This window comes from Egretta garzetta, unplaced genomic scaffold (assembly GCF_000687185.1).
Source record: "Egretta garzetta isolate BGI_Z169 unplaced genomic scaffold, ASM68718v1 scaffold170, whole genome shotgun sequence".
Lineage (NCBI taxonomy): Eukaryota > Metazoa > Chordata > Aves > Pelecaniformes > Ardeidae > Egretta > Egretta garzetta.
The window spans coordinates 1,548,297-1,563,642 of NW_009258380.1; the positions used below are offsets into that span (position 1 = coordinate 1,548,297).

Here is a 15,346-nt window from a genome sequence, read left to right on the forward strand (position 1 = left end):
CCCTGGCGCCAGCCAGCCCTTGTCAGGGACAACCGAGGAAATTATCAGCCTGTGCATTTCACCATAAATGTTTTGGGCAGTTTAAATGAGACTCACGGGGGGAGGCGGGGGCGGGGAGGGGAAGGCAAGTAAAGTACTGTCTTCGATAACACGCCTGGGAGACTTACTTGAGTTTTTGCCGTCAATTTAAAGCTCAACTATGGACCCACATTCCCTCTCACAAAGAAGTAAAAAGAGAAAGACAAAGGTGTTAAGCAGCTTTTTTGGCCAAACTACTCTGATGTCAATTCCTTCCTTGGAATAGCGTATCTGCCTTTAATTTTGAAGCTCAAGTTGTACATAAACTGCAGGAATTTACTCTTTCCAAGCCAATTTTTCACTTGCTACCTCCAGAATGATTACCGGGCAATCAAATCTAATATTGAAGATGAGGGGTCAACACATGTAAAGTGGATGGAAAAGGGTACGGCCCTGGACAGCACGTTTATCTTCAAGACAAAAAGACAAATATTCTGAAAATTCTAACAGAGACTGTTTTAAATGTCACCTCCTGACAGCAGAGATTTGGTTTTAGGCATGTTGCCATGTCAGCAGAGGGGTTTATTCCCCTCTGCATTATCATGGGGAAAAGTTTATCTTTAAATATTTTTTCAATCAATATGTAAGGCAAATCGACCAAAAATCGTGCTCTCAGAACAATCTGTAGTTTGTCTTATCTGAAAGAAATGCAGAATTTTGAAGAAAATGTTTTTAATTGTGAGCTATCTTTACTGTACATCACCTAACAGTTTCAGAATACCTGACCACCAGTGTGTGTGTGTTAGTTCAAATATATTAAGTGTTTCTTTTGCTTCTCATACCCATAAAGGGTGCTTAATCAAATTTACTTGGCAGTTAGGGCAGGCTAGGAGCAGGCACATGAGCTGTTACTGAAAGCCAGGTGACAGCATCCATGTGATGAGCTGAAGGCAATGGCAGTCACATACCTGTAGTCACCACATGCGTGCTGAGGCACAACAGCTCACTGCACATGCAATACTGACCCAGCCAAACTGCCAGTTCCGCTTACGCTTCCTCTCACACTGTATATTCCGTTGCCAAAAAAATCCCAGGCTGAACCCCGTATAATACTTGCAACCATTATTCCTCAAGACAGACTCACAGCTTTAACTAAAATACCTTTTCTCTTTGAATCATTATACTCGACATTGTCTTAATGCTTTGTCATCCCTAGATGGAGCTCTAAGTCATTCATTATGCCCAGATGCTCAACCACCACAGAGACAGCCATTAAACTGAAAAATATCAGCAACACATATAATTCTAGCCCAAGACAGGCGAACGTATCTGTAGCAATTAGCACATAGTAATATTTTAAATATACTGCATAACACAGCACAGCTTTCCAGAAGAGATTTAAATTTTAGGGGGTTCACACTGTGTCTTCAAATAACTCAAATCCACTCAACCCATAAAGAAATTACTAATTTCCTTGAAATTCCTGCAAACATATTCTTAAATCTTGCAGTATTTACATTTATTTTTTGGCTTACTTGGCGCATACCTCAACTAGAACAAAGCACATGATTTGCAGAGTTGAGATGTAATTAACACTCCCCCTCAGTTTAAGATACTCACACAGCTAGCCTTTTTATACAGAGAGGGATTTTCTTTTTGTATGAGAAAGGCTAAAGAACCTCTGTTTGAAATTTCAGTTTGCTTTAAAGCAGCTTCAGGTTCACTCTCTAACCTAATATACTGTAAATCTCCAGGTTTAGGCTGGATTACATAATGCATTGCTGCATAAACACTATTGCTAGCAGATAAGAGATCACAGAATATCTCAAGTCGGAAGGGACCCATAGGGATCATTGATGGCAGAAACAAACAATAACCACCTCCTTTCAGTTGCGGTACCATTTTCTGATACCTTCAGGGCATGTGAGGAGCCCCACTAAATACCTGTATTGTAATTCATCTGATAGGTAGTAACTAAACTGAATTACGGAATAAAAAAGAATCTTGTATTTTAGGATTGTAAAGTACACCTTTCATTTAAAAAGGAAAACCTATTTTTTCCCCTTCACCCTTCCCCAGCCTTACCCTCTGAAGGGGGTGAAATGCACAGGAGTTTAATGTCAGTACGAAAAATCATTCACTATGGGAACGTAACTACCTGCTACAGATTCAGGAGGAGAGTAGAACTGCCCATCAGAGAGGACTCCTGGGTGAAGAAGAGCTGCTCGTTCAGAAGCATCCTGTGCTATCAAAAATCCTAAAAGGAAAAAAAAAAACCAAAAACCACCCTAAATCCTCAATGCTATTACATAGCATCTTAAAGATGAAGTATCGATGAAGACTCTTAAAGACTGATGCATTATATTAGCATAACAAGTTACTTCTATAAATAAACATCTCAGATGTTAATTTAACATTTACGTCTTCTACATAACTTCAGGCAGCTAAGGAGACACATTCCTGCAAAACGGAGGTACTGTACACACGAATTAAGGAATCCTTCCTTCTACTATGTGTGACTGCATGATTAGGATGCCAGATGTAAATTCATCAATATTGGCTAACTAAAACTCTGAACTATATTTTTAATGATCAGTGAGCTGCAATGCATAATTAAATAAATTATTTTCTCACTTTGCCACTATAAATATCCTCATTAACAGCTTGCTTTCACCTATCTGTCTCAACATACCTACTTATTCCAACCTTCAACTCCTTTTGGCTGAATTTCATCTAAAACCAGGAAAATTATTTGGAAACGACATGGGGTTATTCTGGCGTGTTTAATACAGGACAAAAACCAAAAGGGCTTGGGAGAGAAGCGAATTCATCTCAACCTTACTGCCATCAACAGGTCTTCTGATAATAACAGGGCAAAGATGGCATTTTAGGTCAACATAAGGCTATTGAATTTCCATCCTTCTCTCTCTGCCACATGAAGACTGATGGGGGAAAAACCAAAGAAAACCTTGATGTTTTACTGAATCAGGAGAACTATTTGAGGTAGCCAGCAGTTATTAAAAAAAAAAAAATCTCTTTCCAACTCAAACTACTATTTCTACATACCAATTTACCTTATTAACCAGTTTGAAGTCTCCAAAGGAGACATCCATTTTACTTATATTTCCACACTGTCCAAAAGAGGAAGGTCAGTCCCCATACTTAATGAGTCACAAGACACATACTGGTTGGATTTTAGCTTTAAATCCTGCTCACAGAAAAACGTTCAGAGCTGGAAATTTTCTTCCGTGGAAAGACAATTTTGCCCTTTTTTTTTTTTTTTTTTTTTTTTTTGAAGTTACAAACAAAACACCTCCAAATTCTGAACAGTGTTGCATTAGGCAAAAAATTGCTGTGGTGCATTTTTGTTGATTGAGGTTTTTTAAAACAAAACAGTAAGATGGAAAAAAGTCAGCTTCCACTCCCACTAGAGACAGGAGAGAAAAATACCTAGTCAAAAAGGAGAAACTATTAAAATCTGTTTTCATTATCTGCCTCAGATTTAAAAGCAAATAAGGCACTATATAAGTACCATGACACAACACAATCCAATTGTGCCTATCATTTGTCTGACTTAATTGCTTAAAATCAGCATTTTCCAGTGAAACCCCCCTTTTTTTTTTTTTTGGAAATACACAGAGTTCAATAGTTCTAAAAGCATCTGTTCTTAAATAAATACCATTTATTGCAAGCTCAGTAGGAATGAAGAAAAAGAAAGTGCCATTGAATCCCACAGGTATTTAGCAACAGTATCTCAATTTTATAAATGCAATCATCGAGTATTTACATGTGTATGTATGAAATACTGTCTTTTTCTATGAATATTCAGTATAAAAAAAATGCAAAAGTTTCAGAGCACTAAAAAAATGGAGGCATCCATGCCCATGTAAAGTTTTTGTTTTTAACCTAACAGGCAAACATGCCCTTCCAACAGAGTTTCAGACTGAATTTGGGGTAATGATGCACAAATAACAGGTTTGCTGTATAATTACTCTCCTCCTGTTGAAACTAACAAAAATCCGTAACAGAAATCTATGCTTTTGTTTCCTCACCACTCAAGCAATATTCTCTTTCAACTAAATCAATGGGTTTCCTCCACATAGTTGAATATATTGAGTGACAGATGACCTGCTGCCTAATCTTGAAGAGGCTGAAATTCATACTTGCTCTGGGGTCTTATTCTGTCTGTGCATGAAGGAGACTCTCCACAATACTACTTTGCTTTCCCTTTTCCACCCCAAAAGAGAAGCTAGTGACATCGAGTTAGTTGTGTCTACTGTTCCTAAAAGAGAAACCAGACACTTATTCTATGTGTTACCCAGAAAATAAAATTCTACAAGCCCAAGTCAGTTAAATGTTCATGTCTTAAGCATACAAAATTATATATGTTCCTAAGTGCTTGACAAATTGCTGATCTGGCCCTTGTAACTTTTAACTTTACTTCCCTAAATTAATTCAAAACCCACTTCTTTGAAGGCATATGTTCCTTTTCAGGAAAAGAAAAAAATATGCCATATGATGTAATTTTTCCCACAGCTCTTCAAATTCTGAGAAGCTGAAAGAAGCATTCTTCTGCCAGATACATGGGATTGAATGTTGCCAACTGCAGCGATTGAGAGGAAATATCAAAAGCTTACTGTTTTCTTCTTCAGCTTCTTGCGGTAACACTTTGAAGTCCAAGAACCAGGTTTCAATCCAGGCAAGTATGAAGGATATGATGGGCAGCACGTAGCCAAAAGCACCCTGTGAGAACAGCTTGAAGGAAACAAAAGCACACAACATTACATAAATTACCCTGAAGAATCTTGCTTTCAGGAAAACAACAAAAGTAAAACAAACATCTGATTAGAATATATACCTGTGAAATAATTACTTTTGCTAATAAAAAGGCACTGGTCACTGCTGTAGTAAACTGAAAGAGACAGGGTAAGAACAGTTAAGACTAATAAATGGATTTACTTTCTCATTTCTGCCATTATCTATTAGTTGCAATTTTAAATATTTACCAAGAACAGCAAGAACGTAGATTAATAAAACATAACAAGTGTAATGCAATTAACTTAAAGTGTTATTAAAATATCCTCCTTAATAAAGATAACTTTCAGTACAGACAACTCCAAATGTTGATTTCCACACAGCAGATAGGCAGTTTAGATGCTACACAGATGCTAAGTTACATTGTAATCTTAGTATATAATGAAGATGCAGCGTTTTATTCATCAAGTCCCTTAAAAAAGAAAAAAATCTATCTATGTATTTGGAAAAAGCAACCAGCAATTGCTCCAAATGCTTTTCACTACCATCCAAATCAAAAGATCCATTTCAAATAACAAAACTTCTTTGCAGAAGTAAATTTGAATTAATATTTTAATTCACGTAACGAAATTGTGAAAAATTAATCACTTTGAAGACTTGATACTCCCTGACATATTTAATAAATGGCAGGCTGCATAAAATAACTGAAAAAAATAATAAAAAGCAGTGGACAAGTACGGTTCAATCAAGCAAGGCTTCTAACTCTAATAGTGCATTTGGGTCCAGCAATTCTTTAAATAACAGCAGAACCTAACTAGCTTCTGGTAAGCACAGGTAGGATTTTAAGATTAATGGCTTCTGCAGACCCTTGAGTGAAGCCTTATACATCTAATTCCTTACTACCATGATGGGTTCACTGTCACCACCTCACAAACTACTGCATCAAGTTGGAGGATGTCATTGGCAGAAATACTGTAAAGCTACAGAACTAAGAGTGAGGGATTTTGAGAGGTGTGCACTTAAAAATACACGCAGTCATAGCAGTAGTTACTATTATGTGTGTGTTTGTGCCATGCTACTAACAGTTTCACAAAAATCATGGCATGTAATCTCAGACTACTAAACAAACTGCATGCTACTCACTTGAAGTTATACATGAAGACATTCTACACGCGCCTACCACAGTGTAAGGGAAAAAAGGTCTAAGATTTACAATGCACTAAGCCAGCAATATGCCTGTTGTATTACAGTCAATAGTACTGACTGGTGGAAGTATGAATTTATCACCAAGTTTTGCATTCTTTCTCATCCACACAGTAGAACTGCATTAAAGATACTTGCTCCAATCCACTGTGATTGCCTACAGTTCCCAAGAACTTCCCTTCTAAGAAGGGATGCGTATTCAACATTTTGTATTGGAGCATGAAGCAATATAGGTGCTTGTGCTCAATGGGTGACACCTAAAAATTGAAAAAGTTAAGAATGTGGGAGTTACTGGACAGCTGGATCTCTGGTATAGTAATGCCAACTCTTCTTTTTTGAATACAGTTCACTATTTCAAATGCAAATGTATTTCAAACAAAAACGTATTTCAAACATTAATTAACAAGTCAGAGGTAACAAGCAGTTATGATTAGCCATCCATACTGGATTCAAGGTAAGTCTTCAATTTGTATTAACATGATACCTCATAAGGACCACACCCACTGTGCTATTAAATTCTTGTCTTTAGGCTGAAAATCTTCCAGAACAGAAGTTTTTAATCTGTTACTGTACAGTGGATTTTTACATGTAGCATCGAGATGATTCTTAACATACAAGCGTTAAGAGGCATCTAAAATTTTGTCTGTTTGATCCATTCTAGTTAAAACTCCATTATGCTTGGCTACTACTCACAGCTATTGCCCACCAATGGCGCAGTCTGCACATTGCATATGCAAGTATTAACACCTTAAATCGAAAGACTGCCAGTAGCTATAGAGAAAGGAAAAAAATATTTGTTGGTTAATTCAGAACACAGAAGGACCACAAGATTCTCAGCTCACTGAAAATGCTAACTGCTTACAAAACAACTTAAAACAGGACAATCTAAGTTCTGTTACTGAGAAACAAATTTGAATGTGTGCGTACAGAACAGAAATAGAACATAATTTCCCATTTGTAAAGCAAATGGCACCACTCACGTGCCTACATAGGCTCAAATATGCAAGCATGTGCAATTCCACAAAAAATTTAGAAACATAAGAAAGCTACACAAAGTATGTTCATGATCATTTTACCTGACTGGAATCTAAGCAGTTAAATCTAGATGCAGTTAATCCAGCAAACACCTTGAGCATCACTGCGCATCTCACTGATCTTAATGGTATGCTACTGAGCAAGAATATCATTAAAAACTGTAAAGACTTCACAAATGCAGTCAGAAAACGGGAAGAATTTTTCAAAACAATTTTCTACTTCAGAAATTTTTAGTATTTATTAAAGTATTAACATTGCAACAATCAATTATTCTTTATGGAGATGCCTGCAATAGCAAGCTGTTCCAAATATTCTGCAGTAAAGAATGGTAAGTTGTGGTATTTCTAGGCCAGAAAATGAAATCAATAACAGACAGACAATATTTCTGAATCAGGGACCTTAACCCTCAATTTCCCTGTTTATTCTTTGATACTAGATTGCCTCCAACTTGTTTTAAAAGGTGTGTTCAGAATCTAAAAAATGTGAAACAAACACTTAAAAATGAAGAGAAATCAAGGACAGACATACTCAGAGATATAATGATCCCATTTCATCTCACGCAAGTATAAATGTTTCAGTGATGTGTAGCAGAAACAGCAGAAATCCCATATAAGCCCACAAATAATTTTGCATAATTCAATGACCTAGTCCCTTCCCAGGGAATAAAAGGCTATTATTTTGTATTGCATGGTTTTAAGCCTTGGTTCAACTACAGGGCAAAATAATTTCCAGAGCATCAACATTTACAGATAACACTTTTTCACTTTCTGCAGTAAGGTATATTACAGAGAACCTGACAGCAAAATAATGAGAGAGAAAGGGAGAAGTTACATAGTATGCTAGCTTACGAAATTTTTGTATCTGGTACCTCATTCCATTTGACACGACCAATGGTCCAATGAAGAAGCAAAGATGGGTTTTTACACCAGTTTCAGAAAGAAATTTTGGATATAGTCATCAATATACAATGACTGATACCAAGCAAACTAATTTCTGCCAGGAAAACAAAATCCGGTAGAATTAATGATCTTCAAAAACCATGGGGCCCTTTAGAAGAACCATAAAGAAACAGCTTTCACTTCAAGATTCGTAACTCGCTCCATGCAGTGCAAAATGCATTGCAACTACAGAGCTACAGCGCTGCTGAAAGACACAGAAACTTCCTAATACAGTAGAGTTCCTCCCATGCACCCAAGATGCTTATACATAGTAAAGGAGAATCATACTTCATGTCATCTGGTTTTGGTACAATGTTTGAAAAAAAATATTTGCGTTAAAACACAGAAATCTGCAAAAAACCTGACCTACACAGGCCAACTTGGGAACAAGTCTCTCCTCACTGCAACTGACTTATATCTGTGGAAGGACAAATGTTGGTTTAAACAAAATTATTTTACAGCTGTAGGACTATTGGTCTTGTCCTCTTAATGAATTATCTTTATGTTGTATCAGTTCTCACATTATTGACTGAGTTTTTCATCTACTTTTCTGCGCACCCCAAAGCGGAAGATGCAATTTAAGTGTGTCTAAGCATCTCCATCCACAGGATCCACGAGCCTGCTGCCAAAGCAAGACTGGGCAACCCCTAGACAAGTGAAATTTGGCACAAGTCCTTCCCAATTAAATTATCAAGAAAGATCAACCCTTTCCAAGGACTGAAACTAGAGAATATCTGTAGAAGAAGAAATGTGGGAAAACTACACTTTTGCTGCTTTTTTTTTTTATAGAGAACACTTACAAATATATCAAAATATGAAGATCAAGGACTGAAACTAGGGAATACCTGTAGAAGAAGAAACGTGGGAAAACTACACTTTTGCTGCCTTTTTTTTTTTTTTTTTTTTTTTAAGAGAGAACACTTACAAATATATCAAAATATGAAGAAGAGTAGTCATATTGTAGGACTTCTTTCTCTAAGGTAGTCTCAATGCCTCCTTTTACCTACAAAGAAACAACACCACACACAGCTTTAGAACAGAAGTTACTGAAGCCAAAATACACACAAATCTGAAGGGTGAAATTAATAGTTCCCCACTGTTGCACAGAAAGATCATTAAACTAAGTACAGAGGACATGTGCTAAGAATGCCAGTTTCAAGATTAGTGTTCTTATTTGTTGTCATTATTATACACAATTTTCCAAGTGAAAACATTTAGGATTATCACCTGGTCTATGCAAGCTATATTTCAGACTGTCCCAAAATAAAAGCAAACAAGTTGTCGAGGGAAGAAGAAATTATTAAGTGTAAGGTCTTTTACACAAATTCACAGAGCATTTTATGTCTCAAAGAGGATCAAATCGGCTGATCAAAAAGCCACCCAGAAACTAGCTCTAGTTAGTCACATGTTAGCAAACGGGAAACAAAACAGTAACTGAATTCATACTCCATATCTTTTCCTTATCAGCATACAGACTATTCATTTTAAGACAGCTGAGCAGAAAAACGCACTGTAAAAAAAAAAAAAAAACAAACCAAAAACCAGAAACTGCAACTATTAGACCATTCTCCCACAAACAACAAACACCCAAGTTTAATTCTTTCATTTGCTTGAGGGGATTCAAAATTATATCTTCCTTAGCCACTGTGTTTCTTTCCAATGGGAGGATTCATCACTTTCCTGTTCAAACTGGGTTAGTAAGAAAATAATTTAGGATGTATTGGGTCAGAGTGAGAGGAGTATATATCTTAGTTGGGATTTTTTCAACACCTTCGTGTCCATCTCCAGGTTTTTTTTAGCATTAAATTCAATAATTAAGCACTGCATGAAATAATTATGTAAAGCACTGGAAAACAACACCAACAGAAGGCTTTAATATTGAGTTAGACTGCTGTTATCCTTTTAATGAAAGGCGGTACCAAAGCACGCCAACAACATATGCTCACCATCTCAAAGCAATGCAGTCTCATCACTTCCACACTTTTCCCAAATACACTGCTGGACAGTGTTTTCCTGAGACTATTCGCTCCAACTCCGAACGTCTTTTATTTCTTCTCCTTCCCTTCTCCTCTAAGGCTACCTGGCAAATAATTTTCTAAATATATCTTCCCCTTAGTCACTCTACTGCATCAGGTGCGATCACCTGTTTCCAGCATAAATAAGGAAGATCAACTTCCCCCCCTGCAACCTGTTCACTGCGTGGCTGCATAAGCACCATGTTAACAAAAAGATGAACAGAGAACCATGACAGCCTCGGATTTAGGGTTTGCTCAAACTGCCATGAAGCTACTCCCTAAAATGTTTAAAAATAAATTACACCTAAGCACACTGGATAATGGCGACGAAGGGAAAACAATACCTACAGGAACTCTGGCAGCAATTCTCAAGTCCCATTTACTTATGTACCACTGACGGACAGTCCTAACACTATTTGAATTCCCAATGAACAAAACTTAATTTAAAAACAGGACAAAAAAACCCTAACCACGCATCAGATCCTAGACATCAAATGATGGCTTCTAATATTATAACTTCCAAAGACAAAAAACTGGTTTTTATTCTTGCTGACATTTGGCAGTATAGGACTCTGGTTCATAATGTGTTCTCCTTAAAACAACAGTTTTCACAAAAAAGCCTGCTAGGATCTTGAGGTCCCTTAATGCTGCAGCACTCAAAATGAAACACTGTGAATTGGTAGCACTTTCTGTACAGACTCTTAAATATTCTGAGTGCGCCAATATGAAAATCTACACTCAATCCCTGACACAAGATACAAACTCGGACTCTGCTCCTCCTAGTTGAACAAGCTGTTGAGAAACTGGCCTAAAAAAAGAAATGCATCAGAACACTATGCTGCTTTTCTGAGATGAGCTAACTTTATGCACCAGATACAAGTCTTTCCACCTACAGAGACAACGGAAGTGTAGTCCCAAAATTACAGCATTCAGGCAAGCAAAATTTGCTTTCTCAAATTAAATCGGAAAGTGTATTTTTCACTGTATCAATGAACTACTTTTAACAGTCAGCCCCTGAAACGGCATAATGTCAGATCAATAACCAAGGTTATTTATCTTGTAAAGGAATGCTGACAAAAAATGTTTACTCACGATCTTGTCTAGAAAAGAGATTCCTCCTGTTTTCCCTGTGTGTCCTTTCTTAAATGCATACTTTAGATCATATCTTAAAACCCAGCTCAAGAACTAGGATGCTACTTACGAAATAATAACAAAGCAGCTGTCCTATTGCTTTCTGGAAATTTCAGGAGAACTACCTCATTTCCCAAATTACAAACGCTAGAGTTAAAAGGTGGCAACTGCACAAGTTTATGTTGTTTAAACACACCCTGCCATACACAATTTATAACATACTAAGTTTGTCTCAAAGAAAATACATCATAGCGAAAGAAAGGTTTTGGCCATTGGGAATCTTTCCAGGGACCAACACCTCAGTGAAATATCACTGACACTTAGTTACTCAGAACGCAAACTCTCGAATCCTGTTAAAATTCACAATTCTTGCCAAATTCAAAGATGTACAGTAACATTTTTGTTTACTTGCTGCCTGAAAAGTTTACTGGATTTCCAATTGTTTCTTCAGCATGGTTCATAGACTACACAAACAATAAAGGTTTAATGATAAGAAGGTAATAAACCGTGTATCCTAATGACTACTTTTAAGTAGATGCAGTTGAATAGATACTATTCATGAAAGCTTAAAAGTAAGAAGCTTCAATTTAAATAGATACAAATAGCATATAGTTTGGGATAGAAAAGAGCAACTTATTAGCCACTCCTGAAGTGAATAAATTCATAAAATCTAAGGGTACTGAAAAGACAACTCACATTTAATTCTATTATCCATAGCAAGGTTATGAATAAGAGGTCAAATGTAACAAACAAACAGAAAGTCCTTCTGACATCTGAAATGCCTTTCTTCTCTCTGCCTTCATACGACTCAATCCTTGCCATCAGCTGCGCTGGGTTGATGGAGTGGACATCCCGCAAGGAAGGACAGGATTCCACGCTGCTACTGTGAGCGTTTTCTGCATCACCTGGCACCCGATTCATCCTGGGTTTGCTTAGAGTGGTCTTCTTCCAGTTTCACCATCACTAGAAGGCTGATCCATACAGGAAGAGTTTCTAAACAAACAAACAACACCAAAACTCATTAGTCACCAAAACCCCACAGTTCTAGTAAGTAATGTCATCTTACTGTGTCAGTTCCCATTTTGCTAAACTGACAACTAAAAGAATGTGGCAAGTAGGCTCTAAAAATAGTTTCTAAATTATGATACATCTAGGCTCTCTTCATCTCTCAGAGGATTTGTGAAACAAGAGAATTAATGTTCAATTAGTAAATAAGGGAGAACTGTCTAGATTTAGCAGGCTCCGTTCTCCCCATTGTTAGAGTGAGATAATTAAATGGGAATGAATAAAAAACATAATGTTGTGCATCTTTAAGGTTTCTGATTCCAACTTAAACTCTATCAATAGGAGGCCAACTTAAAGGAAGCTCCACATGCAACTCCTGAAAAATGGCAGTGTTAGCTACCAGCATGTCCAGAGCTGACACAACCAAAAAGTTAAAAGTCCATTAAAAACCTTGAATACTGTAATAATCATCCTATAAAGCAAATACACTGCTATTTGGTCTATAGATTAATTCAGCTGCTATGACAGCTTACATTGCCAGACAGGGTCTCCCTGATAAAACTGCATGCAACCCAGTGGTTAAAGGTAATGCAATTACCCTAAGTCTCTTCTATAAGGCTTTTAAAAAAAAAAAAAAAAAATCAGGTTAAATTTCTTATGAAACTAGAGCAGTTTAATGTACAATTCACTACATTACTCCATGAGAACCTTTTTCCAATTAAAGCTTCTAGAAAGAACTAAGAAGGTCACGAAAGTTTCAAGGAAACACACAGAAAATTTAATTTTATGCAAAATACTCAGAAGAATAAGCTATACATCCTACAACACGAATCACATCAGCCAAGCTTCTGTAATGCTAGGGGAATAACTGTTTGAAAGTAAAGAACAAAACTTTGTCTCTTCCTGTGTGGGCTCTTTCAGTAAACCACAAAACAGAAAGAAACCCTTCCCACTCTTCTGTTCCAGCAGTGTTTCAAGTCTGCAAGAACGCAGTCAGTCAAAGCACAACAGGAGAAACAGGCAGGGGATCTGCAACACACCACTAGGCAAACACAAGGATACAAGGACACGGGTGGAAGGGAAAGTGGGTCAGGGAGTTGCCACTGCACACACATCACAGCCAAGGAAGAGGCAGGCCAGCCAGGGATGGCCAATGTCTAGGTCAAGTCGCATATACAGCCTTCAGGCTGTTCAAAGTCTGCTTTCCTTAGGCAACGTCATGAGAAGGGTAACAGACCTGCACTGCTGAGACAGAAGCTACCTTGCCAGCTGAGTCTCTACCTGAAGGGAACAAGCCATCAGAGGCAAACCAAGCCAGTATCAATCACCACCTCATTCTGGGATCCAACTGTGGGCCAAACCAAGCACAAGGGCAAGCACAAGCACAGGCAGGCTACTGCCATCCTGCTCCTGCCTGGCAATCAACCCCAGGACACTCCTGCCCATGGCTTTCCAAAGCCAACCAAACGTACATGGCTTCTGGTTCTCAGTCGTAAACCATGGGACCAGGAAAGCTGACAGGCCTTTTGCTGGGCCTAATCTCCTTTAAAGAGGCGTTAGCAGAGCACAAGTCACCAGAGAAATTAAGAAGTGGAAATATGAGATTGAGATAATCAGCTTCATCATTAACCGGAATAAAAATAAAGACAGAAATTGTTGCACTGCACTTGCTCTTGTTTCAAGATCTTTTCAAGCAAATTTACACCTGAGCATCTTCATTACTTCTCATTCTCACCCTCCTTGTTACTCAGCTTTGGGTGAGAGGTGTTGGGATTTGTGCAAAGACTTTTCCCAGTAAGTACAAGTCTCAACTCTGTAACACATGCTCCCTCCCTTCCTCTGAGTCATGCACAAATTAGAATCTATAAACACCGCTAGGCAAGTGGAAAAAACTTTGAAGTTAAACTGATCTTGCATCAGGTTTTTAAAATTTTTTTTTAAATTAAAAAAACCCCACACTTGTACAGTCATAGTACTGAAAGGACTAGGAAGCTTTACAGCAGGAACATGAACGCAGAGTTACTCAACATTAAGAATTCCAGCGAATCTGCTTCTCTCCAACTATCCCATGACAATACACATTTTCAGTCAGAAACTGTTATGCAATTACTTCTATACCTCTGTTTCAAATACCAGCCACTAAACTAAGTCTACAAATCCCATTTATATGTTAGTTTGATAATATCCCTGTTATCTAAAATGCCCGTCTATGCAAAGTGGATCATTTAACTACTTGCTATGCAAAGACATATTTCAGAAAAATTCAGCAGAAACGTTATCTCATAACATCCCCTTGCAAAGACTAGTCCAAGGATTCATATTGCTTCCTAGCGGAAGAGAAGAACATTTTGAAAAGTAAGTAAAAGCTCTGAAGAACTGACATTTATTCTGTCCTCTCTTCCCCCAAACAGAAATAGTACTAATTGCCATTAATTTTATTAGTACCATCAGACTCATAATTCTGTAGAATAGAATAGAACAGAATAGTTCAGCGGGATGGGACCTACAATGATCATCTAGTCCAACTGCCCGACTGCTCCAGGTCTGACCAAAAGTTAAAGCATGTCCCAGCTAGCCAAAAGCACCAGTCAAGGGCGGCCAAGCACAATACATCTTTAAAGCCTCCTCCTTTATTTCTACAGCAGCTGCCTGAAACGGGGCTGTCAAAGGGCTTTAGAGGAGGAAGACATATGGGGCATGTGTTTGGTCAGGTGTCTCAAGCACCACAATGAACTTTGGGCCACCTGAACCCGAGGGTGTGAGCAGAATTGCTGCACTCGAGTGCTGTAAACAGCACTCCCTTTGTACTGAAAACCCTCACACTCAAGTGCCCTGCAGTGTAACAGGCATTCGTAGGAAAACATTTGGGATGAGATATAAACCCAAGACCTGGCCATCAATGGCCATAGTTAAAAAATAAAAGAAAAGCCAAGAATTGTTAAAGAAAGAAAAAAGCCAAGTAACACCTGCACTTCCAAAAGAATTTCCATCTACATTGGCTAAAAGACATGACCTTTTTTTTTTGATGTGGCAGTCAGCGCAATTATCTAGGAAATTGTTACTTCCAGTCTAGATTGTTGCTGGATACAGCGTGGTACGGGAATGCAATTAGTGCAGCTAGAGCTAATTGTTTCAGGATGTCCTAGTTCAGCTTTCATTTGCCTTGTAGGGCCCTTTGCAAACAGGAAAGCATGGTCTTAAAATGCACCGGCTACTGCATTGTTGTCAAGCCTAACACAAAACACT

The 15,346-nt window shown here is 37.8% G+C and overlaps 1 protein-coding gene across 6 annotated transcripts in view; it reads right to left on the minus strand.

The window, feature by feature from the left end:
* STARD3NL (STARD3 N-terminal like) overlaps positions 1-12,083 on the minus strand; it is a 14,654-nt gene extending 2,571 nt beyond the window's left edge. For 2 of the 6 annotated variants that reach the window (XM_009641004.2, XM_035896419.1), the window contains exons 1-6: positions 11,792-12,083; positions 8,875-8,952; positions 6,670-6,747; positions 4,877-4,930; positions 4,656-4,773; positions 2,177-2,275 (exon numbers count right to left, since the gene is read on the minus strand). In XM_009641004.2, coding sequence (XP_009639299.1) covers positions 2,177-2,275; positions 4,656-4,773; positions 4,877-4,930; positions 6,670-6,747; positions 8,875-8,952; positions 11,792-12,016 — 652 coding nt within the window. In that variant the 5' untranslated portion in view covers positions 12,017-12,083. The remainder of the gene's footprint in view (positions 1-2,176; positions 2,276-4,655; positions 4,774-4,876; positions 4,931-6,669; positions 6,748-8,874; positions 8,953-11,791) is intronic. The other 4 variants (XM_009641013.2, XM_035896426.1, XM_035896434.1 and 1 more) reach the window with 4 other exon arrangements.
* Between the last annotated feature and the right edge of the window lie 3,263 nt (positions 12,084-15,346).